The sequence below is a fragment of the Crocodylus siamensis genome, chromosome 3, assembly GCF_052110815.1.
Source record: "Crocodylus siamensis isolate JL-2025a chromosome 3, ASM5211081v1, whole genome shotgun sequence".
In the NCBI taxonomy this organism is placed as follows: domain Eukaryota; kingdom Metazoa; phylum Chordata; order Crocodylia; family Crocodylidae; genus Crocodylus; species Crocodylus siamensis.
This window is the reverse complement of record NC_143397.1, coordinates 249,119,144-249,140,110: the sequence shown is the minus strand read 5'-3', so window position 1 is coordinate 249,140,110 and position 20,967 is coordinate 249,119,144. Positions and strand designations below refer to the sequence as shown.

At 43.5% G+C, this 20,967-nt stretch overlaps 1 protein-coding gene across 5 annotated transcripts in view; it reads right to left on the bottom strand.

Moving 5' to 3' along the window:
- The window catches only part of KHDRBS3 (KH RNA binding domain containing, signal transduction associated 3), a 190,531-nt gene that overhangs the window by 73,941 nt on the left and 95,623 nt on the right, over positions 1-20,967 (bottom strand). For all 5 annotated transcript variants that reach the window (XR_016441505.1, XM_090040695.1, XM_090040697.1 and 2 more), the window contains exon 5: positions 7,560-7,699. Coding sequence is in view for 4 of the 5 variants with exons in the window: in XM_090040695.1 (XP_089896821.1) it covers positions 7,560-7,699 (140 nt within the window). In the remaining variant the exon portion in view is untranslated. The remainder of the gene's footprint in view (positions 1-7,559; positions 7,700-20,967) is intronic.

Sequence of the window (20,967 nt, the reverse complement as noted above, 5' to 3'; positions counted from 1 at the left end):
TTAAAAACCTCTCTATCACCAGTGCCAGCACAATACAACACACTGCAGTTCAGATAAGTTTCCTACAATCATCCTGTACTTCAATGTAGCATTTTGTAATACTTTGTATACATATCAAATATTTATCACAGTACAGTATATCCCTTGAGATTAGAGTGAGCAGAGCACTTGATTTCTATAAAATGGTACAGGACTGCTTATTTGGTCACCAGAAAACAAGTTCCCCCCCACCCCCTTTAAGCGCATACACAACTGACATTTGTAGTGGGTCAGAAGCAATTCCGCAGAGAAATACGGTCGTGAAGTTGACATGAAATAGATAATAAAGTATTAGGTTACCTTTTACGTTCTTCAACAACACAGATCTCTAAGTAATGAATAGTTTGCCAAATACCAAACAGGCTCATAATTAGGACCCCCGCTTTCCTGTGGTTAAAGTTGTTGTTTTCTTTTAAATAGAGATCACTGCTAAAGAAAAAAAAAATCATCAAAAAGCCAGACCTTACATTTTGATCTGAACACAAATTAGGCTTATTCTCAGGTCTCATTTTCTCAGATAACAGGGATAAAAGCCACTTACGCTATGCCCCGCTTTCACTCCTGAATTTTAAAAATCGGAGGTCTCTCAAGCTACCACATCCCTATCGAGCATGCTTTCTCAGTGGACTGTAATAGATGAGATGCTGCTTAAAATAACCAGCTCGTTTGGACCCTAAATTTAAGTTTGGTCTGGACATTAATAAGGTTTGTAAGCACATTACAGCAGTGCCCCACATCATCCATGGCACTGACAAGGTATACTTCAGCATGCCAGACTACTGCTTTTGGGACAGGTTTATTCAGCCCTAGATGGAATTGCAGTAATCTAGCCTTTATGATCCCAACCTGCATACTAAAGGCTAAATCACAGAATTTTAATCAAGAAAAAACAAGTGGTTTTTATCTCTGAAACCTGGAAAGTGATGTTAAAGAAAGGGCAATTTTTTTCTTATATGGTGGCCCTATAACAATATATTAAGAGGCACTATATGAGTGGAAGGGAAATAATGCCTTCAACTACCTGTAGGGGGCTTGAAAGAGGATGGAGCTAGAGTGCTAGACAGTTCTCAGTGGTAGAAGATAGCAAAAGGAGCAATGGGCTCAAGTTGTTGCAAGGGAAGTTTAGGTTAGATATTAAAAAAAAAATCTCACTAGGAAAGCAGTAAATCACTGGAACAAGTTACCCAGAGAGGTGATGCAATCCTCATCCTTGGAGGTTTTCAAGACCTAGCTAGACAAAGCTTTGGCTGGGATGATCTAGTTGGAGATGGTCCTGCTTTGAGGAGGGGTTGGACTAGACGCGACTTCCTGAGGTCCCTTCCAACCCTAAATTTTTATGATTCTATGAACACACAAGGAGTCCAGAAAATTCTTGAAGTGTGTTGGGGATAACTTTTGGATACAGGTGTCAGCAGGCCAAATAGGAGGTAAACTTCTCAACTTGCTGCTCACAAACAGGGAGGAGTTAGTGAAAAATGTGAAGGTGGAAGGCAACTTGGGCGACAGTGACCATGAAATTGTAAGAATTAGGACCCTAGGCAATGAATACGAGATAAATACACTGGACTTCAGAAAAGCACACTTCACTAAGTAAAGGAAATGGTAGGCAGGATCCCCTGGGAGGCAAATCTAAGAAGAAAAGGAATCCAGGTGAGTTAGCTAGCTTTAAGGAAGCCCTTTTAAAGACACAGAAGCAAGGTGTCCTGATCTAGCAGAAGAAACGGAAGTGCAACAGGAAATCAGTCTGGCTAGACAACAATTTCTTAAATGAATTGAAACACAAAAAGGAATCCAACAAAAAGGGGAAATTTGGTTATACTACAGAAGAGTATAAATGTATCACGTGGGCATGCCAGGAGAAAATTAGGGAAGCCAAAGCACAAGGAGATGCAGCTGGCATGGGACAAAGGCAACAAAAAGGGATTTATGCATGCCAGAAATAAGAGGAAGGCCAAAGAACCAAAGGTTTCTTAAAGAACAGAGAAGGCATTCAGTACTTCAGCCTTTTTCTCTTCAGTCCAAACAAAGGCAGCTACTAGAGGACAAGTGCAGTCAGCAGCAAAGATAAAGGACAGAGTCACTAACAGCCTAGAGTAAAAGCAGAACAGGTTAGGGATTACTTAGAGAAGCCAAATGCTTTCAAGTTGCCAGGGCCAGGTGGGACACACAGCAGGGTACAGACAGAACTGGCCAAACTGTTCCCTGAGCTATTACATTAGCTATCTTTTCTGAGAATTCATGGAGGTCAAGCGAGGTCATGGATGATTCAAAAAAGGGCAAATATAGTGCCCTCCTTCAGAAAAGGTAGGAGGATCCAGAGAACTACAGAGCAGTCAGCCTCATTTCAGTACATGTAAAAACCACAGAGCAAGGCTTTTGACACTGGTTTCCCAAGATATTCTCATTAACAAGCTAGGGAAATAATGACTACATGAAAATACTGTACGGTGAATACACAGCTGTTTGGATCATTCTGCCCAATGAGCTCAATGGCTCAACATATACTTGAGAGGAGGTATCAAGTGGGATTTCCCCGAGTGGGTCTTCTTCTGGGTCCAGTACTGTTTAAATACCTTCATTTATGATTTACATGATGGAATCAAGTGCACGCTTGACAAATTTGTGGATGACACCAAGTTGAGTGTCGCTGCAGCCCTGGAAGACAGGGCTAGAATCCAGAATAACAGGGGCAAACTGGACAAATGGTCTGCAATCAAATTGGATGAGATTCAACAAGGATGAGTGCAAGGACCAAGATTTTTGGGCAAATACTTCTGAATTTTAGAGAACATCAGCAGTCCCAAGACAGAATAAAGGCATTTGGAAGGCAGAGAAATTAGGAGCCACAGTTTGTTTTTCCATACAACAGAGCTGCACAAAACTGACCGCAAGCCAAGCCATCCTTACTTGAAATGACCGTACCATATTTTCCAGTAGAATATTCAACATAGCAGCTTCTTGTGCTATTATCTAAAACGAACACTTAGTGAAACCTTTTAGTACTAGCCACCTCCAACTGCCTGCATTAGCTCTTTAAGCACTAGTGTCTGGACTGCAAATACAAACCAAAATAGAAAGATACCACATAGCTAGAATGTTTAAAGAGGAGGTAATATTTTTTGGGTAGATCAAAAGGGGAGAGTGCAATAGTTGTCTATTTGCACAACTCTTCTTTTTTGGGAACAAACTTATCAAGAGTGTGTACTGACTCAGAAAAGGGCTGGAAAGGACCTCTAGAGGTCATCTAGTCCAGCCCCCTGCCAGAAGCATTATCATTCCTTTCCAAGCCATCCTATAAAATCCATAATCTAAACTGGGGTGGGCAAAATATGGCCTGCAGGCCAGATCCAGCCCACCAGGCACTCTCACCTGGCCCATGGTGCCCACCAATGGATTGTGCCCTGACCAGCCCTTCTGCCCATGAGGGTGGGAGCCAGGCACCTATGCATACCCTGCCCTCAACCTACCCCACAGCACCTCGCTCCCACCCTTGTAAGCAGAAGGGCCCAGTCCTGCCAGCAGCAGCTTCCAGGAGGAGCTGCTGCTGCCCTGGTGCAGCCGCCGCCCTGGTGTAGCCGCCGCCCTGGTGTAGCCGCCACCATGGGAAGTGGCTTCACTTCCCAGGCATCCAGCTCACTCCAGGAAGCAGGTAGCGAAGTGGTGGGGACAGTGGAGCTGCAGCTGGGTAGAAGTGCAGAAAGCAGTGCAGACCTTGTGCCCAGTGGGGTGGTGGTAGTAATGCAGAGCTCAGCTGGGCAGGATGTGGGTATGAGGAAGGGTGGGAGGTGTGCGCAGTCCCTACTGCTAGCAGCAACAGCAGGCAGGGGACAATGCTTATACTTGGTGCACGCACTGGCACTCAGAAGGGCACGGCTGCAGCTACCGCAGGGGCTCTGTGCAGCACATCTGCAGCTCCCACACTCACAACAGGTGAAGCCACACACTGGAGCTGGCTACCTTCCCTACTCCCTGCCATGCAGTTCCCCAGACTCTTCTGGGAGTAGAGGTAGCCCCACTCTCTGCAGAGCCCAGCATAGGGCTTCCCCTGGTGCAAGCGTGGGAGCTGCAGGCACACAGCATGGAACCCCTGTGATAAGAGGCAGCCAGCCAGGTTGTGCTCTTCCATCCCCCCCCCATGCACAGCACCCACCTGAGCTGTGCCCCACCAGGCACCAGCACTGGGCACAAGCACCCCCGACTGCTGCTACTTCCAGCAGTGGAGGCAGCATACCATGTGGGGGACTGTATGAGGGCTCCCCGCACCCCTGAACTGACATATACACATATACCAACATGCCCTATGGCCCCCCCACCATATCCCCCATGATTTACATATTGCCCTCTATATATACACTATGAAAATACAAATCATGACAAAATATTTTTTCTAATAAAATTAAAATGTTATAGTAGGTACTTGACTTTTATTATACGATTTTTTTTGCTGGTTCTAAGATGGCAACCCCCGTGTGCCTGTGCCTGTGCCTGTGCCTGTGCCTGTGCCTGTGCCTGTTGGGGGGGGGGGTGGTAAAGGGAGGAACTTCTGGTGGAAAAAAGGTCAGGAGTTAGCGGGTGGGACTTCCAGTTGCAATGTGGCAACCAGGAGGCAGGGCAGCCAGCAAGAGGCAGGGCTACCCATGTGGTCTTCACAGTTCATCAGAACGCATTAAGCAGCCATCCAGGCAAAATCTGCCCACCAATTGCCGTGAATCTTGATGCAACACAGACCTACCACCCTAGCTTGCCACAGGTAAAAAAGGGAATCATGGTAGCTAATGTCCTGCTTCTATGAAATGTCAATATGTGCTCAAGAGATTCCAGGTAAAGGGCCAGGCAGAGGGAAGACTACTGAGAAAGGCAAAAACCCTTACAAGTCCATACTAATCTGACCAGGGGGTAAAACATGGTGATTGGTTTGACCCTGAATGCAAGGGCAAGACCCTCTAACCAGGAACCTCTGGCTTTGATTCCAGAAGGAGAATTGGCACAGCCCAGTCAAAGTTCCCAGAGTTGGCTGTAGCCACCACCCAATGTCTTCAAAAAAGGTTTAAAAGCACCCTGACATATTTGGGGGGGATGGGAGGGGGACAGGAGGGAAATCAGCAAAGCCCAGGAGCATGGAAAACACCCATAGCAGAACATAGCTACAGCTAGATCATTCCTGCCCAGTGGCTGGCCAACCTCTTTTTGAACAGCCACAGCAATGGAAAGTCCACAACCTCCCTACGCAACATATATGAAAGAAAGTGAATGTTTAAAAAGCTAAAGCTAAGAGAGACTGGTCTTTTATGATCATGTAAGCCCCGTTTAATATTCTCTCTCCTTCAGAAGGAATAAGTTTTCTGCATAAACAACAAGGAAAAAAAGGGTGAAACAGAACTAGAAGCAAACCAAAGAAGTCAGTGCAAGTTTAATGAAGCACTAGTTAGTCCAAAAAACCCCATACATTCGGAACTTACCTTTTAGAGACAAAGTAATGTTTGGCAACTTGTACGACTATTGACAAGGTACTTTTGGAGAGATGAAGTGCAGCGATAGGGGTACAGGGTGGAGGATAGGGCTGGGGAACAAGCTGGAAGAGAAAGCCATTTTTTGTCATGGCCTAATACCCGAAACCTCTGGAAGGTCTCAGATGCATGGCGTTTGTTCAAACATACTCTTATCTATACAAGGTATTATAACCTTAAAAGCCTTCCTTCAGACAAAAAGTATTAATGGATTATTGTAATTTAAGTGGTACTAATTAAAAAAAAATCTTCCATGCTATTCAACACTTTACTCTTGGTACCTATATTCTTATCTATACTATACTATAACCTGTACCCCTTGGTAGCTATACCTTTCACTAATCTTCAGGTCATTACCTTTTCAACTAAGACTTCAAATTTTAGTGTAGAAGAAAAAGTTCTTTGAAAATAAAATCTACTAAAATCAAAGTGGCTTATTTTGGAAAGCAGCAGCAGTTTCCATCTAGCATACAAGATCTGTCTAATGCAAATATCCTGATTTTTTTTTTCTTCTTTATACTCAAGGACTCAAAAAGACTTAAAGCTGTCACCCTTACACTTCAAAAAAAGAGTGTTCAGAAGCATAATATGAAGGATAAAACTTCTCATAATAGTGGAAAGAGGAAACATATCAAGCTCTTCCTTCCAGCAAAAATATTTTTTTCTGATTTAAAGTTTAGTTGTGGGATGAGTCCAAGACCAAGTGCCAGCTCAAGTGCCTAGGTAGCCTTACATTTTTAGCACATCAAGTCATCACACAACTTTGAGATTAAATACAGTACATTATAAATGGCTGTTTAAGAAAACACCCTATATTCAAATCTCATCCAAGAGAAAATAAATGTACTACTATTCGTTTCTCTACACAATGAGTTCCATAATGCTAATAAACAGCAACTGAAATAATTAACTACTAAATAACGATGTGAGAATAAAGATATGAGAATGAAGTTATTCAAGCAAATTGGCCCTGTTTGTAAAGAACTTTAAAAAGTAAGGTGAGGAGGCAGTGTGCATTTAAGAACTGAATGAGACTAGAAATAAGGAGGCCTAGGTACCAATGAGTTTTCCCTAATAAGCTTCTGTGTGACAATGGAGCAGTTTAATTTTTCTGTCCCAAGGAATTTCTCCATTTGTAGAAATAAGGCAAAATAACATTATTCATATCTAAGAGTTTAATCATTACAGAATTGCTCACAAAAATATTGCATTTGGTAGCGTTTTCTATTGAGTCAGCATCTTATACCTAAAACGGGTTGGCAGTGTTTTTGGGCAGGGCAAAATGCCAAAACACCTGCAACTTAGACTTGTAAGATGCTGGTGTGTCAGAAGCAGGCAGCAGGGCAGGCCTGATTCTTGTTGTGGCAGCGCAGCCTCAGACCCTTCCCCACCATCCTCCCCCACACACACATGCACCTTCCACCCGCAGTGAACCAGGCTAGGGCTCTGCAGACCACAGTGCCGCTGCTTACAGCCTCTCTGCTGCCTGCCACGGAGCTCAAGCTGCTCACTGCAGGCAGTGAGGAGGCTGGAAGCAACTGCACCAAGATCCATAGAGCCCCAGACCAGCTTGTTGCTAGCAGCAGGCGCACACGTGCCTCAAGTTGGATGGCAGGGAAGGGGTCCGGGCTACACTGCCACAGCAAGGATCAGGTCCCTTGCAGCTCCCCTGTCTGCCCCGAGGTGCTTGTGCCAAGCAAAATGCCTGTGTGTGCCATGCTTGGGCACATGTGCTAGGGTTGCCTACTCCAACCTAAAGCAAAGCTAGACTTTGAGTGTGGTTGAGAATCCTACATGTCATACTTTGCACTGTATAGTTATCTTTTCTCAAGATAGATTTCATCCAATCTTAGTGATGAGTTCATAAAACATGTCATACATATTGGGCTGTATTAACAATGGTGGTAAGTGTGCAAGCATCAATCAGAATATTTTTGGAGAAAGTCTAATGTTAAGGGCTGAGCCCCAAGATATACATGTTCAAAATGCACCCTTCTGCTTGGAGGTGCCTACCTGGCCAAGGCAGGGGCAGGTACTCCTCGCGCTCGTATTGGTGGCTTTCCACGAACAACTGGAACTTCTGCATTTTCTGAGCCACCATTTAAGTATGTTAACTCTTGCAGCTGTGCCTGTCTGATTTCATCATTGTAGTCCTAGACAGAAGGGGGAAGAAAGCTAAATCAACCACTTCAGGAAAATATTACTGAAAAGCATCATTTCCATTTTTATACCGTTCTAGATGAACTTCTTGCTGAAAACCTGCTGGAAACAGTACATAAATATTTCAACACAGGGACTCCATTTCAATTTCAATCTTGTTAAGATCTGTATATCAAATGTAATATTTCTCTTATGTTTTTGTTCAAATCCTATTTTCTTCTCCAGGACTGACCATTACCTAACTGATTTTTCATTTAATTAACAAAAGAAAAACAATCCACCAAAAATCCTACTAGTATTTAAAAATCTTATATGCCTCTTAATTTCAAATGAGCATCCGAGTTCTGTTTATGTAATGAAGTCCCACTGAAATGTGGCAATAGTCCTATTGCTTCAGTCAGCAGTTAAGCTGCAGTCTAAGGCATTGTATTAATGGAGATCAATCCTTCACGAAGAAAGGACAGATAAAATGACCCAAGCCAACAGATTATTTTCTTTCTTGAAATCAGAGTTTGTTTATCAATTCTTACAAGAGAATACAAACTCAGACATACTAGATATATTCACATTCCTACAAAAAGTTGTTCAAGAAAGCCACAGAGTTTATAAATGCCAACTAAAAAAAAACAGCGTTTAGAGTAGTTCTCAAACAGGGAGGTTTTCAGATGCTGAGTTATCCTCCAAATCCAGTACATAAGGTGGCAATAAAATGGAGGCTATAAAGCTAATGAGGAATCCTAACAACTGCATTTCTTCCTTTTTTGTTTTGTTTTTAGATCCCCGCCCCCTCCCACTTGCTATTGGTCAGCCAAGAAATGTAGTTTTAGGGTAAAAACCAGAAAGATTTTATTTAGGATAGACAAATTCAAAGTGGTCTAGTTTATCTTTTCCAATTTCAACTAGTAAATCCAGCATGGATCATTTCCTTTTTTATTACTTCTGGACAACACATTTATTTGCTCTCTTCTGGTCCCCTGCCACCAATCTCCCCCCGCAAGTGTAAATACAATACTATATCCATTTTATGAACAGGAGATAGATGACTGTGGTTTGGATTGCATTAGCATGTGCCAGTTTTCTGAGAAGAGGGGAAGATCTCTGTAAATGCAGCATGTGGTAACCCATTTGAAATTCTGATTGCACCCACGTCTGTTGAAATTTGCTCCCATCATACCCAAATTTGACTACCAATCCCTGTTGGAAGAAAATACTATCATCATTTGGTTGTCACCTAATCAGAAGATTACATGTGTATTTCTTTCAGAAGCCACATTTGGAGATGGAAGGATTTGAGATCCTTTCCCTTTGGCTCTCTGAACGGACAAGTACAAGCTTTGTCTGAGAGGAGGAGGATGATAATATTTCTGGCACTGTTACAGGGGAAAGCCGTGTGTCAATTCTTTGATCCCTTTGGGAGCTAAGTATATAAGATCTAACTAAACAGATGATTGCATTAGAAACCCTTTTAGTAAACAGATACTAGAGAGTGCTGCATAAATATAACCTTGGAACGACAGTGAAGAACGGGTCTTGGAATAAGTCTCAGTTGATTTCCTTTAAAATAAATGGAAGTACTGTCAAGCAGGGAATTTATTTAGCGGACTCTAAACATTCAGTCTCATGGGAATAAGGCCTTAAGGGTTATTCCTTGGAAGACTTCAGTAAGAAACAAGACAGTAATAAAACCTTAAGAGGAGGCAGAACGCACTAGAAAACCTGCGTTCTGAAAGAAGCTTAAAGGCTAGGTACAGCTGCTACACAATCCGGAGCAAAGGATCAGAAATTGAACTGAACCCATAACTGTACAGAAGTCTGCAGCACAAAGACCAGACTAAAAACGGTGGAATCTGGTCTAAGATCGTGCTAGACTGATGTGCACTCATATATATTCAAAGTAGGTTAGTCCAGTGTATTGAACTTCTGAAACAGATCCCCTTTCAAATAAGTTAGGTTGCTATCATCTGCTCTCCCAGGCTCCTTCAGCTCAAAAAGACAAGACATGCTCAAAAGATTCCTGGTTGCTTTGCATAAGCAGAATAGTCGGTTACAACCCTGTGCTTAAAATCATTTATCAGAGATCACGTCAACTTTAAAATGTTACTTTCACTTCTTGTTTTACCAGCTCTTCAAGAGTTTTGTATTTAAAAGTTACCTTGCCTGCCAGAATACCTTCCTCTAACAAAGAGTAACAAGATAAGGTTACGCTTTGCTCTTTCCCCTTAGTTCATGCACTACATTACCGATCGATCGTCTCTCTGGACTATATTTTTGTTAAACCAATTTTGGAATGAATCTTTTGCATTTAAGACTGACCTCATCTCTTGGAATATCTAATGTGTTTATTGAAGAAACTATATTCCCAAGAGCTATTTAGCTTCCGAATGAAAGATTCAAAGGGTTATTTGGACACTTATAATAGGAAAATAATTTGGAATCAAACAGTTTAATACTGTCTTCGTTAGATTGGATATTGATTTTTCTCTACACAGATTTTTTTGCATTCAACTAACACGTTCTTTCACCTCTAATATCTTTAACTAAAGTGAATGACAGCTGATTTGCTGTATAAGACTATCGGTTACAGATAAGCAAATCAAAACTGCAGAACAAGATGGAATTACTCCGTAACTTTCTTTTTAATACATGGTGGTATGGGGCAGAGGGTATGTTATAAGGCATTTCAGTTCAGGACACGTGGTAGTGCTGTCCTACCAACACCACACTACTAGAATTTCCAGAACTTAGGAAAAAAATCTAACAGATACCATATCCCAGGGGCCGGCAATCCCTGGCACATGTTCTGAGCATGGTACACGAGGCCATTTTGCTCGGCACGCCACTACCAGCCCTGGCTCTGGGTAGCTGCTGCCAACCATGGAGCCCGGGCAGCTCCCAGCAGGTGGCTGGGAACTGCAGGCCCTGCTGCAAGCATCCCAGGCTGCGTGGTTGGCAGCAGCTACCCAGAGCCAGGGCTGGGTGCAGCAGGCAGGCTGCAAATAGCTGTGCTGGGCTCTGGCATCAGCTCTGTACCAGCACATGGGCCACTCGTATGATCAGGGGACAGCAGGGCAGGCCCTACGAGGAGAGGCTACGGGACCTGAACCTGTTCAACCTCCAAGAGAAGGCTGAGGGGGGATCTTGTGGCCTGTTACAAACTAGTCAGGGGGGATCAGCAGGCATTGGGGGAGTCACTGTTCCCCCATTCACTGTCAGGAGTGACCAGGAACAACGGTCACAAGCTGGCAGAGGGCAGGTTTAGCCTAGATATCAGGAAGCGCTACTTCACGGTCAGGGGCTCGGATCTGGAACCAACTTCCAAGAGAGGTGGTCCTGGCTCCTACCCTGGGGGGTTTTTAAGAGGAGGTTGGATGAACATCTTGCTGGGGTTGTTTGACCCCAGTATTATATCCTGCCGTGGCAGGGGATTGGACTACGTGATCTACTCAGGTCCCTTCCGACCCTAGAAACTATGAAACGTGCATGCGTGCCTTGGAGCAGGTGGTAGGGGAGGGACCTGAGGCAGCGCAACCGTCTCTCCACCCCCGCCTGCACAGAGCTGACGGCAGGGTCCCAGAGCCTGGCACAGCTGTTTGTGGCCAGCCTGGGCTCTGGGCAGCTGCAGCAAGCAGGCTGAAAACAGCTGCGCCAGGCTCCATGACTCTGGCATTAGCCCCGTGCTGGCAGCGACTGCGCACGCACCTCAGAGCAGACAGCAGGAGGGCTGCGCTGCCTTGGGGCCAGGCCCTATCCCCACTGTCTGCTCCAAGGTGCACACAGAGTCACCGCCAGCATGGAGCTAATGCCAGAGCTGTGGAGCCTGGCGCAGCTGTTTGCAGCTTGCTCACTGCTTGCTGCAGCTGCCCAGAGTCCAAACTGGCTACAAACAGCTGCACTGGGAGCCAGGGAGACACTGAATTTGCACTGCCTTGGGGCAGGGGAGGGGCCTAAGGCATGCCTGTACATGCTGGTACCAAGTGGATGCCAGAGCCCCGCGCAGCTGTTTGCAGTGGCCCAGAGCCCAGGCTGGCTGCAAGTAGCTGCTCAGCGCTCTGGAGCCCAGTCATCAGCTCTGCGCCCGCAGCAGGGGAGACGCTGGGGTTATGCTGCCTCAGGCCCCCCGCACCATCTGCTCCAAGCCCCAGCTCTGGGTAGCTGCTTTCAACTACAGAGCCCGGGCTGCTTGTAGCAGGGCTTGCAGCTGAGCCGGCCTGATTCCCACCTGCTCCAAGCCCAGCACTGGCCCAGCCCTGCTACTGGGATGAGGCTGGCGCTGGCGCTGCCCCTTGCCAGGAGCACCGCACCTTTGTGGGCTTAGCTGTGTGGGGTGGATGGGTGGTTGGGCTGATGGGCAGGCTCCAGGTCAGGGCCTCAGCTGACTGTGCTGCAGCCTGGGGGCTGGCTCCACAGGGACGCACAGGGGCTCTGGCAGCCCTAGGGCGTTGCTGGGTTGGACTTTGTACAGTGGCCCAGCAGCCTGGCTCTGTGCACCCATGTATCTGGTTCTGTACGTTTGTCTGCCTCTGGTTCTGTGCATCTATGTGCACGTGTCTGGTTCTGGATGTGTGCAGGCATCTGTTCTGGTTCTCCATGTTTGTGCATATGTAGTTCTGCATGCATGTGTGCACTTCTCCGTACGCGTGAGCCTGGTTCTTCCCCTTTCCCTCCCTGACTGCAGCTTTCCTAAAAAAGGAAGTACACATAGGCAACATTTATTATTAGATATACTAATATGCAGTGTGTCCTGCTATGTACTGGCCCTTCATCCCCCATTTTTTTTTCTGGCATAGCAGCACTCTGGCACCTTCCAAAATAGACACTGTGGTTTTTTCGGCACTCCGGCCAAAAAACATTGCCTACCCCTGCCATATCCCAAATTGTTACCCACTGGTATCATGACACAGACCTACAAAAGAGGAATCCCTTAACAGACTGGAGGACAGTGCTGGCCTAGAGGGGCCAGCAATTACAACCTATTACATTCAATATGGGCAAAGAGAGAAGACCGAAATCAGTAACACGCAGGCTTAGTACTTCAAAAAAGGCTAAAATTTCCTTAAAACTAAAGAAAATAAAGGAAAACTGGAAGGAAAAATTTAGATAGAAAAAATGAAGGGAAATCTGACATTTAGTTGACTTCATTAGATTTCCAATGGACCAGGCAGGCTGGGCTTTTAGTGGAAGTTATCCTCTTTACCAAATAATGCCTGTATAATGAAGTGAAAGACCCAATAGCAAGTGAAAAAACATTACATATGTAGTAGTCATAATTCAGTAGCTATGAAGTATAGAAAACTGGTAAGGGAAGGGATGCAAAATACGGGGTGGGGGAAAAATCTATTACCGTTGGGTCATTACACGTGAATAGTTCTAACAATCTATTGTGAATATAATGCAAAGGTAATACAGGATACAATTAAGTACTGAAAGATAGGAATGTGGTTATGATCATTCAGCTTTTGTATGCAAAATGGATAATGGGGGGTTGATTATACTCAATATTTGGTTAATAAGAGTATCTGCATAGATGAAAATAGCTTTAAGTAGTGTGCCACCGTATTACACAACATTGCTAAAAATATTATTAGTATAGAAGTATTATTAAGCACTGAAAAGCATATTTTACAAACCTTGCAGTCCCAAAACACTGACTGCCCTCGTCCTTCTGCTTTATCTGTGGCAGGTTAGCGTGCTACGCGTTGTAGCTGTGCAACAGGGTTGATCGTGCATTTTTAGTAACAGGTTAGATAAGGATTTGTATCAGATGCTCTAGATACGAGTAATCATGCGTCAAGCAGGGGACTGGACTAGATGACTGCTGAAGGTCCGTTGAAGCCCTACTTTTCTATGATTCTTTATGTAAAATGGATTAAAGATCTGAAAAAGTATCTGCCAATAAGGAATTACTAAATGGGAGCAATTCTAATCATGTTGTAGGAGTGGCTTGACAAGTCAACAGTTTCATTTAAAATAGAGAAGTAAATATGAAACCACTGTAGGCAGAATTTGCAAATAAACACAAAGATCAGCAGACAGCTAAAGAATGATGCACACTGGGCAATCTCAGAGCAGTCTGGATTGCTTAATAAACTGGGCTCAAACAATTTTTTTTTTTTTAAACTACAGACATGCAAGAAACATAGATCATAACTAGAGAACAGTAAAAAAAAAAAAAACCCAACTAATTCATAAAAGGGAAGTGGTGAAGAGGCTATGAAAAGTGTTTTTTTAAATTTCTATGAATTGCCTAAAGTGAGATATTAAGAACTAATATCCAGTATTTAAACAGAATGTAAAAAAAATGGAGAGGTGCAGAAGTACCTTAAGGACTGAAGAAAATGTACTCTAGTAAGAATTTTGAAGAGCTCAATCTGCTTGGTTTATGAGGGAAAAAAAAGACCAAGAGGTGTATTGATTACTGGATTCTCTCTCCTGGAAAAAAATATCAGGTGTTAAAATGATTCTTTAACCTAGTGGAGAGAAGGTATAAAAAGAATCACTTTCTGGTTGCTATGTAGATTATGTTTAAGAGTTAGGCATATATTTTTAACTTTTGATTCCAATTAACTATTCAAACCCATTAGTAAGGCAGCTAGAGAGTTCTTTATCATCTTGGTGTCTTCAAATCATGATTGGATGTCTCTGTCACTTTAATCAATTTAGGGGCCTATAGAAGCCAAAAATCAACCTAGATGAACTTGAAAGCTGTACTCACCCCTAAATTCTATTAATCTACCCACTATTTTGAGAGATTCTATGATTGTTTTTAGAGAATTTCTCCTGGAAAGCAGCCAAGTAATGTTGGCATCCTTGTCCCTAAAGAAAATTCTATACTCTTTTTTTAAAAGGTGAACCTAAAAGGGAGGAAAAGTTACCCATCTTAGTTTGCTTTAATGATGAATCCTCACTGCACCCATTCGTGGTTCTTTAAGAGGCTTGAAGTTTGCTTAACACACAAGTTTTTGATTGATCACAGCACTGACAGATGAACGAGCCCCATGTCTCATGCTTCCAATATCAGAGCCTTTATAAACCAACAAATTAGAAGACAGCCTGTGTTAACACCATTGCAGCACTACCTCTTCCAAAATTTAGCCATTTTTTGAAAGTGCAAAAAACAAGGTAAGATAGATGAGAATCTTATCCAATATCTTCTTAGAGCACCATTAGAGATGCAGCATGTTTAATCCTTTAAAAAGTACCATCTGCCCAAAATTCTCAGTCCTGTAGAAAAACTGTCACTGATGACTCAATGACACACACACTGGTGTCTGTCCAAAGGTACACTTGGAATTTTCTGAGCAACAGGATATTTTTCAGCCAGTGTTGCTTAAAGCTACCCAGTGACTCACCTGCCCAATGCAGGCAAGGAAGTATGATCAGGTGGGCTGAGTACACTGCAATATTGACTTACTAAAAAAGGGTGGGAGCAAAGGGTAAAAAGGTGGCAAAAGAATGGTCTTAGAGCAAAAAAGCAATAACATTTGGAAGGGACAGAAAACATGATGAGCGAGGCTAATCTCTGTTGCTTTAAGTCAGCAGGAAAAGGTTGAGGTCTTGATTGCAGCCACATATGGTCAATTTGGAGAGATGTTTGAAACTGGGAAGAAACTAGGTGGTCTAATTAGTTCTTCAATAAATGGATCTCTGATGACTTGGGAAGAGGAGAAGAAAGAGGGAAACTGACTCTGAAGTAACTGGCTATAGCACAAAACCAAAAGGTAGCAGCTATCTATGCTAGAATAAGTAGCGAAGGAATTTTAGAACCAATGCAAAATAAAAGTATTAGCAGCTTCTAGTCCTGCCCTGCAAACTTAGTGTCAGCAGCCGTAGTTTTAAGAAACTATTTGCTTTGAGTTTTGGGCAAAGAATCAAGCTTACAGACTATATATCACAATCAGATAGTACAAATGCAGTTGTTTTTTCTTGAATGATAATTTAAATTTGCTAAGACAGAAGGCAGGGCAGAGTGGCACTGAAGAGATTAACTAATTTAGCCTAACCTATCACCCTGCTCTACCTTCTTCCTGACTTTGGACTAGACTAACATGGCTTACTCTCTGTTTGCTAAGAAAGAGACACTAGGCTTGGTACAAAGTAAATAATAAGGCTAGGGACAGAAATTACATAAACTGGTATAATGGATCAGAAACTAGTTCAAATTTGTAATGCAAAAGTGCACATAAACCACTTTCAAAATAGCCAAAACCAGTTTAAGATAAACCTGGATGGATGTAGCCTCAGACTTAATTAGATTACATTGGTTTATTGATTTCAGTTCCAGATCCCCTCCAGATTCAAGCTGACTCAGTGTCCTGGCATCCAAAGGTGTTCTGCATCTCCCCTACGATTCCCCACCTCCCTAGCCGTTCATGGGGGTGGGGGCAGGCTAGCCTTGGCCCAAGCTCCAGGTCATCAGGGGGCCATGCTCTAGTTCCCTCCACCACTGCACTCTTCTGGCCTGGACCATTGCAGGCAGGTGGCTAAATTTCCAGAATCAAAAGTGAATCTGTTCACTTGCTTATCAGTTTAATCTACACAGTTTAGACTAACCTATGAAGATTGAATCAATTCAGCCTCAGGCTTTTTGACTTTCTGTATGGAGGCCAACTGGGTAACTGGCTGCCACTGCAAAACACAACTTTACCGGAACTTGGGTATAAGATAGCCTCTGTATTGCCATGCACAATCACCACACAGCTTTGAAAAACAATTTAGGCCAAAGTGGTTTCTTGGGTGCCTCCAGCTGAACCTTGCAGCACCCAAGCATTACACTCTTTGCTCCAGACTGTAATTCAGTTTGCCTAGAGCAGGAACTTAAGGAACTCTATACAGTCAGTAAAGAGGGTTCAGAAGTATCAAAATGCAATTCAGGTTTGGGAATGTAGGCATCACTCTACACAGAAATGAGGGAGTGGTAAGTGTAATTCAAAATGTTGTGGCTGTTAGTACAGGCCCAATCTGAACAGCCTTAGAGCCTAGGCAGGAACTCTAAGGTCACATTTAAAATACTTGAGACTAATCTGAATCCTAGCTTCTGCATCTTCTCATAGACTCCTTTTGAAAAGCAAGAGAACTCGCTATACATTTCACAAAATGTTATTAGCATTTCAGGCCAGCACAAATCAGGGTTCAGCCCCCTAACCTTTTGTGCTCCAATTATAAAAAGTGTTAACAAGATGATGCTTCCAAGGATGAGAGTCATTCTTGTTCCCAAACTTCAGCTCTCCAGGCTCAGCATGACAGCAAGAGTCACTGAAGGGGTGAGAAGCAAATACATCTTATCCATGACAGTGCTGTTAATCACAGAACGTTTTCTCCACTCAGTTTAATTAAAGCTCTTGCCTCAGAGTTGAATGTCACACATGACCTTTCTTCTCCGGTGAATGCTTCTTCTCGCAAGTCTCCTGGTGACAGAATCTAGTAGTTCTTGTTCATTCGATTTTGTTTAACTAATCTAATCTATCGCTATCATCTTCCTGAAAGATTAATTCTTCAGTACCCATTCAAATTCAAGGACCAATTGAAAGTGTTTATCAACTAAGTTCAATTATGCTCTCCTTTCCAGCTAATTTAGTGTCATCCAGAATGTCTCATAAGTAAGTCCTACTCAAGGATATGGAGGACTTTGATGCCAACGGTTACGATGCCAGGCAGTGGTGCTCAGTGTGGCCTGGATTCGGCCCCTGTATAAGGCTATGCTATCTGGCCCACAAGGCTCCCCCATGGGTTCAGAAATCTGGCAGCACTGCTCCCTCACTGCCAACATTTCAAGACCTGTGGGGAGTCCTGCAGGCCAGATGACCGCTCCAGGAGCTGGATCTGGTTTGTGAACCAGGGGTCTAATATACCCGATATAGGGGCTTATGTAGAGAAAAAGCTATCAAGGATGTCCACTTAGACTTGAACTCTCTTTACTACAGTTGATCAGTGACAAGCTGTTAGAGGCATGCTGACTACTTTCTTTCTGGAATACCTTGCACAGCTACTTTCCTGGACAGCGCAAACTCATTGCCTGCAAAATAATTCAGAATTCTTTCCCATTAGTCCAAGATTTTATATACATTAAGTACTCTGTTTAGAAGGCAGACATCTTACATGTGCCCACAAATAAATTCAAGTGATTTAACTATGTCTTCTACATTAAGATGAGGGACCATGCGTATACTCAAGTCCATGCGAGTTCACTTTAAAGCTACCATGGATTTCCTTACCTCTTTTTTTAGCATCTAAAATGTGAGTCTAGATGCAGAGTCTAATATGCTGGAAATCAGCTAGTGTTTAAAGGTTTCCTCTCTCCTTAACCTGAACATTACACGCAGAAATGCATTGATACAACAAGGAGTCTCACATTTGTCTACTGGAATTTATTTAGTGCTTCATACAGCCAATGGCATTTAAATTCTATGTCACAATGGGGGGTGGGGAAAAGAGTGGAAATCAGATGCTCAGACACCTGAAGCTATGGATCCAGTACTGAGCTGCACCCATTCAAGAGACAAGCTTACACTTGTGTTCATATAGGACTTCCATGGAAATAAGCCATCGCATACATCCTTCCAGAGCCACGCACCACTATTTCCCTCCTCTAGATATTAAATATATCAAACCTGGGTCCAGGTGCATGTATTCTGAAATGATTAGTCTGTAAGGTAGAGCTGCTCTTTGAGCTCTGGAAGAGACTACTACTGTTCTTTGCCGACTGACCTGAATTACCATTTTCTGGCTTCATAAATATTAACCATACCATCCACCCAAAGCCAATTATGGCCAAAGTATGCATAGCAGCACATTAGATAAAAACCTTGACTCTATAACATGGTGGCAGTTCAGTTGTGTAAAATGAAGAGTGTGACCCTTAGGGAACTCTAACACTATTTTCCAGATAAACACAGTTGGAGTAGCATTTTCAAACAGTAACATCACAGAATGAGAGAGGGGAAAAAAAATACATAGTTTGATCAAATATTATTGATGAACAATATCAAGACTGAGCAAGAGTTCTTTGCTGGAGTTGTACTAAAGACACAGCCAAAGATATGCAACAGAAGTATGCAAGGAAGCTTCAACGCCTCCTAGTGCTAAAGAATACACTATATAAGTTTCAAGGCCTCAACTTGAAACAACCACCAAGAGTAAGGATGCTTTATAGCCTCTACTTCAAAGGCAGCTCTAATGCAAGATTTCAGTGTTTTTCTGCAGCAACTGAGATCATTACAACATAAAACACTGATTTCCTATGGCAACTAAAGCACATCTGCCAAACTTAAGTTCAGCTTGGGGAACTCCCCTCTTGCCAGCACGGAGACGGAAAAGGATCCTGGAGTCGTCATTGACTCCACGATGAACAGCAGTGTGGGGAGGCAGTCAAGAAGGCCAACCGTACCCTGTCATGCATCCACAGATGCATCTCGAGCAGGTCCAGGGAGGTGATCCTCCCCCTCTATGCGGCACTGGTCAGGCCGCAGCTGGAGTACTGCGTCCAGTTCTGGGCGCCACACTTCAAGAGGGACGTGGACGATATGGAAAGAGTCCAGAGGAGGGCCACTCGTATCAGGGGTCAGCAGGGCAGGCCTTATGAGGAGAGACTACGGGACCTGAACCTGTTTAGCCTCCACAAGAGAAGGTTAAGGGGGGACCTTGTGGCCTGCTACAAACTGGTCAGGGGGGATCAGCAGGTATTGGGGGAGTCCCTGTTCCCCCGTGTGCTGCCAGGAGTGACCAGGAATAACGGTCACAAGCTGGCGGAGAGTAGGTTTAGATTAGATATTAGGAGGCGCTACTTCACAGTCAGGGCAGCTAGGGCCTGGAACCAGCTTCCAGGGGAAGTGGTGCAGGCTCCTAGCCTGGGGATTTTTAAAAGGAAGTTAGATGAGCACCTTGCCGGGGTCATCTGACCCCGGTGCTCTTTCCTGCCAAGGCAGGGGGTTGGACTAGATGATCTACCTAGGTCCCTTCCAACTCTAGCTACTATGAAACTATAAGATAATAAAATATTGGAAAAGGCATTTTTCTATTTGCAAACTTTAAATTTACCCATGTGCTTATAGAACAGTTTACTTTAAACTAAATTTGATCTAGGGAAAAATTGAGTATTTTAGATTAATAAATCCAACAATGCCAAATATTAGTGGTAAAGGCATTTTATATTTAACCATTAATATTTTACCCTTAGAGAAGGCAATTGTGATTAGTAAATTTACCTTCATTTAGCTGCCATTTGAAATTGTACTTTTTGCAAGGTTCATATCTCAGAATTAGTTAGAGAGCTCTTGTGCTTTGGATCTTTTCTTATCTAAGACCAAAGACAGATATGGTCTTAAAAAACTGGCTACACCTTGAGAAACCTTGGAAGATTATAAGAAGAAATGCAAGTGACAAGGACATTCACAAGCATCTAGGTTGACTTAAGATTGAGCCCCAACAGATGTCACAGATCAAAGCACACATTTTAATGCAATTGTTAACAGACTTTTCTTCATTTGTGCCAAACTTGTATGAAGACATGTCAAAGAGTCAGTCATCAGAAAGCAGACAAGTATACCCAGTCCACAAGGAGGGAAATAAGTGAAAGGAGACCCAGTCAGGCACACACCCAAGACAGTGGGGATTAGCAGTCAGTCAATGCAGACCATCCTCAACAGACTTGGCCATAAGAAAGGTGTCATCAGCAAAAGGAATGTCAAGAATGATGATCAGTGATGAGAAGTAGTAAAAGTTGACATTTCCAAGCACGTTTTGGAGTAGTTTGAAGCAAAGTCAGAAAGAGTCCCAAGCAGGACTGCAATCCAGGTTGAGACATGGAATCATCATTTTAATCCCGAGACTAAACAGAAGAGCATGCAGTGGAAGCGTACACAACTGCCATTTCTTAAGGCACTCAAGACAATGCCATGAGTCAGTAGGGTCATGGCCACACGTTTTTTTGGGGGACAATGATGGAGCAATTATGAGTGACTAATTTTTAAACAAGCAAGACCAAAAGGGGAGTATTACGCAAGTAGACCGTTGTGCTTGTGAGAAGCTGTCGGGAACAAGCACGTCGGAAAGCAAAAGTCAAGGAGAGCTGCTTCTCCAGGACAATGCACTGTTCCACACATCTCAGGCTGCAGTTACCAAACATGGCTTTGAACTGCTTCCCAATTCAGCCCATTCACCACATTTGTCCCTCCGACTTCTCCAGATCCCACCGAAGTTGAAGACCCTCGCAGGAAATTCATCAAATGAAGTGACTGCAGTAGTTGAGAAGTTTCTGATCATGCAG